We start from the raw sequence: 12,765 nt of genomic DNA on the forward strand, positions 1-12,765 counted from the left end.
ATAAAAGAGTATAAAAAAATCTACTTGGTCTGTGTTACATATAGGACGGCTGTGGACACTTCAGAAAACCACCTACCAGTGACATCATCGTCAGGTTTTTTTTTTTAACAAGATTTTGTTTAAATATATATACATTTTTTTATTAACGTGAGAACAATGCCTTTCATTATAGCATGCTAACTTTCCATGAATAGAAAGCCTGCAGTTTCTATTAGCATGGATTCCCTATTGATGATGTCACTGGTAGGTGGTTTTCTGAACTGTCCACAGCCCTCCTCTGAAACAGACTGAGTAGACAAAAATTGTACCATATATAATAAGCATTGGTGAGGACCAATTACAGTGAAGATATGTTGAAAATGGGTGAAAATGGGTTGTCCTTTAAGCTTGCATAATTGTCTCCACCAGGCCGAAAGGCATGGCGAGAGAGTATGTTTTACCCCCTGTCCGTCCGTCCGTCCGTCCGTCCGTGTGTGTGTCCTGTCCGTGTGTTACCAGCTAATCTCCGGCACCATTGGCCCGCTCGCTGCGAAACTGTGCACACACACTCCCTCGATACCAATTCAGAACCTCTGCCCCAAATTTTTCACATGGGCCTGTTATTGACATTACTCCTACAGATTTTATCCAAACGTCATGCAAATCGTTACACAGTATCTCTATAGTCATGTGATCAACCCGGATCTGTCCGATTTCCCATATTCCATCCTGATTGGCTAAGGTTGGCTTCCAAAGTTTGCAGGATTGGTCCGTTTTGAACAAAATGCCTCGAATCATGAACGCAGCTTGCAATTTCCGTGAAATTTCACACGCACATTCCCACTAGGCCGAGGAAGAAATGCCACCCATTTCACATTGGCCTGTTATAGCGCCACCAGCAGGTCTAATTTAGCAAAACACATTTTTGGAACAAAATGCCACAAATCATAAATGCAGTGTCCGATTGCTGTGAAAGGCCTAGGAAGAAATGGCACCCTTTTCACATTGGCCTATTATACCGCCACCAGGAGGCCACAATAACGTACCTGACCTGGCGTAGACCTGTGCTCCGAGGAGCACTTTTTCTAGTTGTATTTATTTTTGTGTGTAAAAAACTTTGTAACTTTTTTTATATGCTTTATAAATTAAGCACTTTGAAACTGAAGATGATGGCCAATGTTGATGATAGTAAAAATGATAATAATATCGTATCGATATCGTGAGCCCAATATCGTGTATCGTATCATATGTACCGTGAAATTAATGTATCGTGACACCCTTAAATAGATTTTGAGTCATGTCAAAGAAGTTTTCAAAACATGATATTTTGACATTTTAAAAACTGAAAAATTACAAATAACTAATGGGTATAAATACATGTATTTAAACCTTTTTAACTGTCTCACCATTTCCTGAATTTTTGGGTGAGCGGGGAACATAGAACCTTTTTTTGGTTGAGTGGGGAACATAGAACCTTTTTTAGAACCTTTTTTGGTTGAGTGGGGAACATAGAACCTTTTTTGGGATGAGTGGGGAACATAGAACCCTTTTTTGGTTGAGCGGGGAACATAGAACCCGGGGAACATAGAACCTTTTTTGGGGGGGAGGGGAACATAGAACCTGGGGAACATAGAACCTGGGGAACATAGGTACGGTCCCTTCACCACAATATATTTTTTGACTGTCTTTAATATTTATTTGGTTTACTATTAAATAACACTAAAGACAGAGTCATGTATAGCCATCCACTAAATATTGTTATTTAAACTTCGTTCATCCAGCTCTGTTCCCAACACACATCTCTTTTTACCCTCTGCATTTGCATCAAAACTGAGACTGCTTTTACCACACACATTGCTGCTTGCAGATATATTTAGCCTATTTTCATGTTCATTTCATGGGTCATTTTTTGTGGACCCAGGGGCCGGCCAGGAATCTCCCTTTAATTGACTGACTTAGACCCCATTGTTGAAACATGCACTCATGGCAACCCTCAAGCTGCGTACAATCCATTTACTTAACCGTTACATATTAACACACGTTCAAACCACTGTTGTCTACTTAGCGCATTATTTCTAGATTTCCAGACTCCGTTGGTGACTTCAGTTATTTTTTAATCCTTGCAAGAAATCGTTCAATGAGCTAGTGTTGATTTTGAAGCAAATTCCATTTAGTTTTTGTCATATTTTAGTCATCTGAAATGTTTTACTGTTAGTCTAGTTTTAGTTGACTAAATATCATACAATTATAGTCGACTAAATCTACAGTTGATTTAGTCGACTAAATGTATTGTGGCGGTGCCTTGATGGTGTCGTAATGCCTGATTTTACACTTGGATGCATGCTGAAAATAGCCGATCTACAAGCTCACAACGCGACGCAACGCGTTGTGAGCTTGTAGATCTGCTATTTTCAGAGCGCAACACACGAGCGCAACCAAACATAAAATGACTTGCCTTTTAATTCTACTGGATCTCTTCTCCACTCGTCCCTCAATAACATTTTAGTCTAGTTTTTATTTGTTGACGAAATTGTCAATATTTAGTCTTAGTTTTAGTCATCATAGCTTAGATTTTATTTAGTTTTCGCCAGTGAAAAAAGGTAGTAGACGAAAATGTTTCGGCATAGTTTTAGTCGACGAAATCAACACTACACTGAGCACACATGCGCTACTTTTCTTGCCAACAACACAGATCTGTGAGTCTGCCGTCTTCCCTGCACTATGTCTCTCTTAGCTCACATAACAGCTGCAGTTATAGTATCAGAAAGCAAGGTTCGGTTGTCCGACAAACAACAAGATAAAAAACATTATGAGGTGCTCATGTCAGCGTTTTGATTAGCCAATGATTATGTGGTGATAAAATATGTATAAGAGATATACAAACTAATGCAGGAAATCATCTAGCAGCCTCTATAACAACTTTAGGCCTTGGCTATACTTGATGAAAAAGCATTGGCTAGACGGGCCAGCGATGTACAGCTAGCCCGTTCACCCACTCTGCTTTCCCAATAAAAAGTTAACATTGCATTTACATCGTCCAACAGCCAGTGTTTTGCATGTATTTCAGATTGCACTAACCAAATAATGGCCCATCAAGGGATGGAACAGAACACAGTCAAGCTTTTATAGCCTAGAATTAGACCAAACAGAAGCAGGGCTCTGGAATGCGGCCAGTTGATGCTATTTTGTGATGTGTTTTCCCAGTGGTGTCAGTAAAATGCTTATAGTCCCCTTTGTCTTCCCAGATGCTTTCTTATATCTGTATTATTAGTGGAGCCGCAATGCGATTGTGACATTAATATAATGAGGCTGTGTGTGTGTGTGTGTGTGTGTGTGTGTGTGTGTGTGTGTGTGTGTGTGTGTGTGTGTGTGTGTGTGTGTGTGTGCGCGTGTGCGTGTGCGTGTGCGTGTGTGTGTGTGTGTGTGTGTGTGTAATATTCTGCAATATTCATATTGATATATCATCATCACATTACAACCCAAGGACACAGAACTTAGTATGACAATGTGTCTGTCAATAACTGATCCTATTGCACCATAATGTCAGATCTATACTAACTCAGGAACTATTCATGATAGAAAGGTCAAACTGATTGCATTTGAAACTGCTTCAAGCCTGTGTGTGCATGCTTTTATATTCAGATAGGTCGGTGTAGAGAGACAGGAAACCCATGCAGGGCAGAGAAAGGGGAGAGACGTGAGACAACTTCGGATTTGAATCCAGGTCCAAGAGGATACGGTCTGTGTAGGCCTACCCCAAGGCTACCCTTCTTTAATTAGAGCTTCACTCACACCCTCTTATGCTGCATTCTGTGTGAACATGCGTAAATCCAACTATAAACACACAACAAAAAAGTCCCCTCTTTTGTTCATAGTTGAAGTTACAAGTAAAAGTCAAAATTCTCTCATCATTCTAAATTTACTTGGGTAAAAGTACAAAAGTACCGGCATCAAAACTTACTTAAAGTACCAAGAGTAAAAGTACTAAAATGTTTGAAACTAGCAGATCTACAAGCTCACAACGCGTCGCGATGCGACGCGTTGTGAAAAGGGCTAAAGTGGTTAATGTATGTTTTATGATATGATAATGTATATCTGCAAAGTAACTAGTAACTAAAGTTTTCAAATAATTGTAGTGGAGTAAAAGTACAATATTTGCCTCTGTGGAGTAGAAGTATTTGTAGTGGAGTAGAAGTAAAAGTATAGACAATTGGAAATACTCTAGTAAAGTAAAAATACCTCAACATTGTACTTAAGTGATCAAAATGGGGAAAAAGCAGTACTGTACAGTGCACTACTGCTTTTTCCCCATTTTGATCTGTTACCTTTGCTATGGCGCCGTTGCCCACTAGGGGGGAGTGGTGCTACACCGAATGGACGTGGGGTTGTACATTATGGTGGTCTGGACTGTGTGTGGAGCTGATGTTGTACTGTAGGAGCTCTAGTTTGCTCAGCGTGTCTGTCAGTGCACCAACCTGAATGTATTATGATGAACACTTTACATACCATTGAAGTTTGGGGAATGGGGAGAAGAGATCATAAAGTTATTTATTTGAACCCGTTGTCTTGTGCAAAGTCACTCCCTTTGTAAAGAAAGCTATGTTTATACATTCATACAGTAATTCTATGTGTGCATGTGTGTGTGTGTGTGTGTGTGTGTGTGTGTGTGTGTGTGTGTGTGCGCGTGTGCGTGTGCGTGTGCGTGTGCGTGTGCGTGTGTGTGTGTGTGTGTGTGCGCGTGTGCGTGTGCGTGTGCGTGTGCGTGTGCGTGTGTGTGTGTGTGTGTGTGTGTGTCTGTGCGTGTGTACATTATGTGAAACTGTATTGGAAGCTGTCGCTCAACTGTAATTAGAAAGTCCCCTGCTGTCTTGTGATAATGTTTGACTTTACCCAGCAAACAATGTGTGTTTGTGTGCGTATGAATAATGAGCATACAAGTGTGTTGTTGTTTCTTTCTTTAATCACAGCGGTATTGAAACAGTCAGGAAAGCTCACAGAGAGAGACAGAGAAAGCATATAGACAAAGGTGATGAGAGTGGAATCTGATGTTTGTGCAACGGTTGTGCACTGTCAGATCTTTTTTTAAATTATTTTTTTACAGTGATGTGATGTGATGGTTTTTATATGCAAATGCTTATTGTATCACTTTGAGATTTGTCCAAATGTAAAGTGCATTATAAATGAAATTAATTATGATTATTATTCAGCCTTTCACCATGCTGTCTGTTTGTGTGGATATTATAGTGGCCGCTCCACAGTGTTGATTTCGTCGACTAAAACTATTATATGACGAAAAATTTACCTTTTTTTCATGGATGAAAACTAAATAAAAACTAAGCTTTGGATGACTAAAACTAAGAACCAATATATTGACAAAACTAGACTAAAATGTGGGACGAGTGGAGAAGAGATCCAGTAGAACTAAAAGACAAGTGATTTTATGTTTGGTTGTGCTCGGGTGTTGTGCTCTGAAAATAGCCGATCTACAAGCTCACAATGCGTCGCAGCGCGACGCATTTTGAGCTTGTAGACCGACTATTTTCAGCACGCAACCAAGTGTAAAATCTGCCATTACGACGCCATCAAGGCACCGCCAACATACATTTTAGTCCACTAAATCAACTGCCGTTTTAGTCGACTATAATCTTATGATATTTAGTCGACTAAAACTAGACAAAAACTAAAATATTTCAGATGACTAAAATTTGACTAAAAATAAGTCAACACTGCCGCTCCACTATGCAGCAGTCTTTTTGTTACCTGAGTTTTGAAGCACCTTTTCGGTTCCCAGCTGAGGTACTGAGAGTCCTTTTGGTCAGCTTTGTCAGGTCAGTTTAGTTTTAATCTGTCACTGCTTGGCACACATGGGGAGATGATGCTCGGTCTGGTTTGGCCCTGACCCTTTTTTCACACTCAGCCTTCATCCTTCACTTCATGTATTCCTTTTTCATTTCCACCGAGTGGCTCTGCAGGCGCCATCTATAAGAGGGTCACTGTGTGTGTGTGTGTGTGTGTGTGTCTGTGTGTGTGTTTGTCCAGGGCTAATCTCGCAAACCGCTGCACCGATCTGTGCCAATTCCTTGTGCACACTGCCAGTAGGCCAAAGAAGCTGGGCCACATGAGCACTTTAAACATATGCATCTGCTATTTTCAAATACAATCTTGGGGGGGAATTTATAATAAGCAGATCTGGCAACACTGCAAAGTACCCTCCAATAACTTTCCTCACATCTCTTCTATACTTTATACTTAAATGTTATGATCAAAGACAGAAACCTTGGCCAAATTTGGAGTCAAACGTCATAGATATGTCATAGACTACAACTGATGATGTCATATAGATGACTGACGTCACTGGCTGTCCTATATGGATCTACAAGCTCATGAGCTTGTAGATCTGGTTTTTTTTTTGGTTGAATTTTTTTGAAAATGTGTGCAAATCTTTGAATATATCTTTTTCTAAAGCGAACATTTTTTACTCTCTTACAACTCCTGGGGGTCCCTGGAACAACATATTTTGAGATGGGGGTCCACGGCCAAAATTTATATCATTTTGGGGGTCCTTGACATGAAGAAGTTTGAGAACCACTGATATTATAGCAACATAATTGTTTTTAAAAAAACTGTTAGGATTTAGAAGACATTTGTAGAATGCCCCCAAAAGCAAAGATTTGCACCAATGTTCACGATTTTTCAAAAATAGCAGATCTACAAGCTCATAGCGTGGCACTCGGTGCCGCACTACGAGCTTGTAGATCTGCTATTTTTGAATAGCCCAAAGAAATCTAAAAAATGACACGGATTCTTTCCCGGTCTTAATGGCTTAAAAATATATATATTTTATTACAGTTCAAACTCGATGGAGTGTTATAATACTATTAGTGACCACATGAGGTTGTGCAGTATATGTCCCAGGTGGGTCCAGAGCCAGGAGCATCAACCCATCTGTCTCTACTCTCTTGCGTTCTATTCATATGCAAATGAAAACTGTATGTGTTTTTAGCATAATGTGAAGCAAGTGGTGTGGCCCGTGTGATCACATACACACACAGTCAATTCTGGAGAGTTGATGCAAGTGAAAGACAGATTTCACTGTGTGTGTGTGTCATGATCTGTGTGTGAACGTGGAACGCATTGAATCTGTGTGTGTGTGTGTGTGTGTGTGTGTGTGTGTGTGTGTGTGTGTGTGTGTGTGTGTGTGTGTGTGTGTGTGTGTGTGTGTGTGTGTGTGTGTGTGTGTGTGTGTGTGTGTGTGTGTGTGTGTGGGTGTGTGTGTGTGTGTGTGCGTGTACGCGTACGTGTACGTGTCATGATCTGTGCATGTGCGTGTGCATGTGCGTGCGTGCGTGCGTACGTGTGTGCGTGCGTGCGTGCGTGTGTGTGTGAATACGCTCGTCATGTGCAGTGTGAGGATCACGTTCAGCCCAGGGGTAGGTGAACCGACTGTAAACAATGGATCTGACAGAATCTAGGTCTTCACATCACTACTCCTTCTGTTGTGTGTGTGTGTGTGTGTGTGTGTGTGTGTGTGTGTGTGTGTGTGTGTGTGCGTGTGCGTGTGCGTGTGTGTGTGTGTGTGTGTGTGTGTGTGTGTGTGTGTGTGTGTGTGTGTGTGCGTGTGTGCGTGTAGACCTTCGCACAAGGCTGTTGGAGGCCACTGCGAGCCTTCAGGGCGGACCATACCCTCTGACCAACTGCCTTTGTTCCTGAATCCCCAGGGGCTTCGTCTGTGTGAGGCGGAGGAAGAGGAGGAGACGCAAGAGCAGGAGGAGGAGAGAGAGGGAGGAGGAGGAATTGGAGGTGGTACGAGTGAGAGTGCGTGAATGCGGACATGGCCCGTGCCTCCTGCTGCCCATAGAGGTGCTGCTTGGCGGAAGACAGACCGGAGAGGACAGAGGACAGACAGGTGAGAAGACACTCACTAGCGCAGTGAGATAGAAAGAATTGCGTTCACTCTATTGGGCCAATTATTTTATAGCTATATGTAAAGGGAGAATATTTGGTTGCTGTCCGGCAGAAACCAGCTAACTCCATTTTGACGCTTTTGCATTTTTTCCATAAATCAGTGCCATTGAACACCCTTTACGTCTGTGTGTTGGTGAAAAAAATATTGAACCAATGAAAAGCATTAAAAAGCGCTTCTGACAAAACCAGCTAACTCCATTGGATCCTCAAACTTTCTACTAAACCAGCTAACTCCACCGGAGTTGGCCGGTTTTGCTGACTCCAGGCTCCACCCCCTTTTGACCTCCAACCTCATTGTGAGCTTGGAGGTCCATTTAGCTGTTCTTATCAATGATGAACAAAACCTCCTAACTCCACCTTTTTTCATTTCCTGAAAAATTTGATTTTTTTTGGGGAATTAGCTGGTTTCTGCCGGACAGCAGAGATATAATACAAATTAATATAAAAGTTGTACTCTGAGATGGGCAGTATTTAAAATAAGTGTGTTTGAAATACGCATTTCAAATACGTTTTTGTATTTGGCTACGATTGAAAGAATTTTATGAAATTTATACTTTAACACAGTGAGTGCAAAATGTTCCCCAAAGGTCTTAGAGGTAAATATACACAGCAGATTTTGCAGTGTATTTCACCAAATGAAGAGCACGGATGAAAGAAATAACAAAAAACATAGCAAACAAGCAAAGTAAGGCCATTTTATATGTATAGCACATTTCAACAAGAAGGCAATTAAAAGCCTTCTAAAATGCTTTACACAAAACATTAACAGCATTAACACGAAGTGCAAAAGAAACTTCTCAAAGGACATTTGAATAAAACTACAGTAGAAAATAGGAATAATAAACAGAAAAGTCGTCTTTTTTTCCCCATTGCAATGCATTGTGAGCTGTGAATCAGCTACTTTCGGAATTTTTTTTTATCACTTTTACATTTTCCAATATGTTTTTTTAATGTTTGCCTATCCTATAATGACATGTCCAAAATAGTTTGGACACCAGGTTGAAAGTGATTAAAAGAACTGAGTGTTATAGCAGACGTGCAGTATTAACGGTGTGATGTACACACGGTTTTGCTTTTGCCAGATGAACCAATGCTGCAAACGTGTCTCTTAGCCTGTTATGACATCTGACATGTTGTTATATTTACATATTTGGCTGTCCCTACTGTCACAGCACTGCCTAAACATGGGCAGAATTAATCATGCAATGCTAATGGGCCTAAAAAAATGCCTCGAAGCACTGTAGCTGCATCAAAGCAGCACTATGTACCTTTTTTTTATGAATAAAAAATACATTTTGTCCAATCTGTATGGTAGAGTATGTTAATACAATATAACTTATACAGTTGGGGTGGTTGTATTTTGTCTCCCTGCTCTTCTATTGAGACATTTAGATTGTGTGTCTATAGGTTTCTGGTTTGACACTAATTTTGACCTGAAGGTCAAGATTCAATTCTTCCCGAGCAAGCAGCAGTAAAGTGGAAAAAGTACTCGAATGTTTTACTTAAATAAAAGTGTCAATACTGCAATGTAGAAGCACTCTGTTACAAGTAAAAGTCCGGAATAAAACATTTACTTGAGTAAAAGTACAAAAGTATTGGTATCAAAATGTACTTAAAGTACCAAAAGTAAAAGTACTAAAATGTTTGAAAATAGCAGATCTACAAGCTCACAACGCGTCGCGATGCGACGCGCCGTGAGCTTGTAGATCGGCTATTTTCAAATAGCCTAGGTATAAAATAGGGCTAAAGTGGTTCATGTATGTTTTATAATGTAATAACTTATATCTGCAAAGTAACTAGTAACTAAAGTTTTCAAATAATTGTAGTGGAGTAAAAGCACAATATTTGCCTCTGAGATGTAGTGGAGTAGAAGTAAAAATACAGACAATTGGAAATACTCCAGACCAGTAAAGTAAAAGTACCTCAAAATTGTACTCAAGTACAATACTAGAGTAAATGTACTTAGTTACTTTACACCACTGGCAAGCAGAATCAATGGTAAAAATGTAGATGCAGACCCATGTTCAAATCCGGGGTAGAAGAGGAAAGTTAGTTTTAAAGGACCATACCAGCCTCTTTGTCACTTTTTACTTTGATTGGATTTCTTTCAGATCTTTTCCCCGCTATTGAGATAATACCGGTCTATTCACGATTATTTGTTTATTGATGTCTCAGTTAGATTTAGGTCATTTAGATCTGTTGTGCCATATCCCCCCTGCCCCCCAGTCCCATGCATATATTACCATAGGCCTTACTTATGGATTATGGCACAATGGACCTAAATGATGATATTGAAGTCAGAACACCAATATCAGAATAGCATTTTGATGAAGTGTGGTAAATCTTGTGCAATTTTGAGTTGTTCAACATAATATGTTTTGAGGCATCAGGCTTCAGTAACAACAACATAATAATATTATTCATATTCATATTCATATTCATATTCATATTCATATTCATATTCATAGTAATAGTAATATTCATAGTAATAGTAATAGTAATATTCATATTAATAGTAATAGTAATATTAATAATAATACAAATTTAGCCCACTAGTTGTTTTCAAGTTCAAGTTGAACTTCAAATAAAATGTTGAGGTAAACTTTCCTTTCGGAATTTCATTTTTGGAATCATAAACACAGCCACGATACACACATACTCTCTTCTGTAGATTGAAATACAAGCTAAAAACGACATGAATGAATCCATAATACAACAAATATATAAGTAAAAACAGTAACAGTTAAAACCCCATGTAAAGCACACTGTCTCCGTGTGTTTTGAGGTCTCTGTCATTGTACACCTGCACATAATGTGAAATGTGTCCTCTGCATGTAACCAATCCTATATAACTATAAGGAGCATGTGGTGAAGTGCCATTAATACAGCACCCGGGGAGCAGTTAGGGGTTAAGTGTCATGCTCAGAGACACTGAGTCAGTGACCTTCTGATTAGCAGACGGCCTCTCTACCCACTCAGCTATGTCCGCCCCCTCAACATTAGGCCGATATATATCTCAATAAAGGAAAAATATATCAACATAATGGCTTTGATGAAATAAGTCCTATCAAAGTTACGGTGGCAAAGGACCGACATCTTAAAAAGGCTGGTATACCCCTTTAAGCTGTACCCGATGGTAGGGCTCCAACTAACGATTATTTTACTAGCAATTATTCCATCGATTACTTGTTTGCACAAACATGTTTGATGCCCAAAATAGGGGTAGATTATTAATCATTATCATTTTTATACCTTAGTTCGATTAACTGTTTCCGCCCTGCCCGATTGGTACCCACAAAGCCTGCATCAGTGGTGGAAAAAGTAGTCAAATTCTTTACTCAAGTAAAATAATTACTACAGCAATGTAGAAATACTCTGTAACAAGTGAAAGTCTGGGGGAAAAGATTACTTGAGTAAAAGTACAAAAGTATTGGTATCAAAAGTAAAAACTCTGTACAAAAATAGAAATGCAGAATGTCCCATTTCAGTTTTCAAATGTATAAAATGTATACAAAATATTTTGAAAACAGCAGATCTACAAGCTATTTTCAAATGGCCGAAATGTATAGAGGGCTGAAGTGCGTAATGTTTTTTAATAATAATCAAAATCTACAAAGTAACTAGTAACTAAAGTTTTCAAGTAATTGTAGTGGAGTAAAAGTACAATATTTGCCTCTGAGATGTAGTGGAGTAGAAGTTAAAGTACAGACAATTGGAAATACTCCAGTAAAGTAAAAAATACCTCAAAATCGTACTTAAAGACGGGGTGCCGTGATTTTCAGTGATCCCCCCCCCCCCCCTAAAACATAATCATCAGGTATTATGGTTATAATAGGAGGAAGATTTTTTTCAAAAAAGTGTAAAGAAATTGTTAAAATTATGTTTTTATGTGGACATGCCTCCAGTTCATTAAGTATACCTGGTTCTCACCTTAGCACCTCCTCCACCACCTTAGCACCACCCACCTGTCCTAGTCCCTCCTCCTCCTCATGCCCACACCTGTTGTGTTATGATAATGAGGGGGAGGGTATGTTTTTACTATGTCACTAAAGCGCTGTTTTTCTATTGGCACGTTTGACCCTCAAGGTTTCAGCCTCCAGGAAGAAACTTCAAATAGTCAGAGAAGACATAAAACAACATAAAAACACCACCAGGGGGCTTAATGAAGTTCTATCAACCTCATAGACACATGAAAAACAGAAAAAGTGCAAAACCATGGCACCACCTCTTTAAGTACAATACTTTACAATACAATTTTACTTAGTTACTTTACACCACACAGCCTGCATAGTATTATGGTGGAAAGCTATTCCCTATCAGTTCCCCTTCTGTTCGGCAGCCTGTCAATGGACGGTCTGCATGACCTTTAGCTATGGTTCACCTCTAAACATGGTTTGTTCTCTTGTGGAACAGCATTATTCTCTCTGGGTTGTAAAAAGCTCTTCTTCTCCTTCTGCCTCCCCCCCTCTCTCTCTCTCTCTCCTCTGCTCCCCTCGCCCCAGGATGAAGCTGTGGCTGGGGTCAGCCCGTCGGCCCCTGCAGGTGGCCTTCGTCGCCGTTGCCGTGGCGATGGTGATGCTCTGCGCTGACCCGGTGTCCGCTGGCAGCCGTAACCATCGAGGACAGACAGGTACAGAAGAAGGGCTCGGCCCCGGGTCCCCCCCCCCCACCCCCCGATGGCACACAAGAGGTTAACCCATGAAAGCCGGGAACGCATCTGTGTGTCCTTTTTAGATTTATTTGGGGCTATTCAAAAATAGCAGATTCTACAAGCTCGTAGCGCGGCACCGAGTGCCGCGCTACGAGCTTGCAGATCTGCTA

At 40.2% G+C, this 12,765-nt stretch overlaps 1 protein-coding gene across 1 annotated transcript in view; it reads left to right on the forward strand.

The window, feature by feature from the left end:
• Positions 1-12,447: 12,447 nt before the first annotated feature.
• tafa4b (TAFA chemokine like family member 4b) overlaps positions 12,448-12,765 on the forward strand; it is a gene marked incomplete at both ends in the record, with an annotated part of 98,864 nt that continues 98,546 nt past the window's right edge. The window contains one exon of the mRNA XM_080423634.1: positions 12,448-12,574. Coding sequence (XP_080279760.1) covers positions 12,448-12,574 — 127 coding nt within the window. The remainder of the gene's footprint in view (positions 12,575-12,765) is intronic.

Source organism: Gymnoscopelus braueri (genome assembly GCF_963280865.1).
Source record: "Gymnoscopelus braueri genome assembly, chromosome: 3".
Lineage (NCBI taxonomy): Eukaryota > Metazoa > Chordata > Actinopteri > Myctophiformes > Myctophidae > Gymnoscopelus > Gymnoscopelus braueri.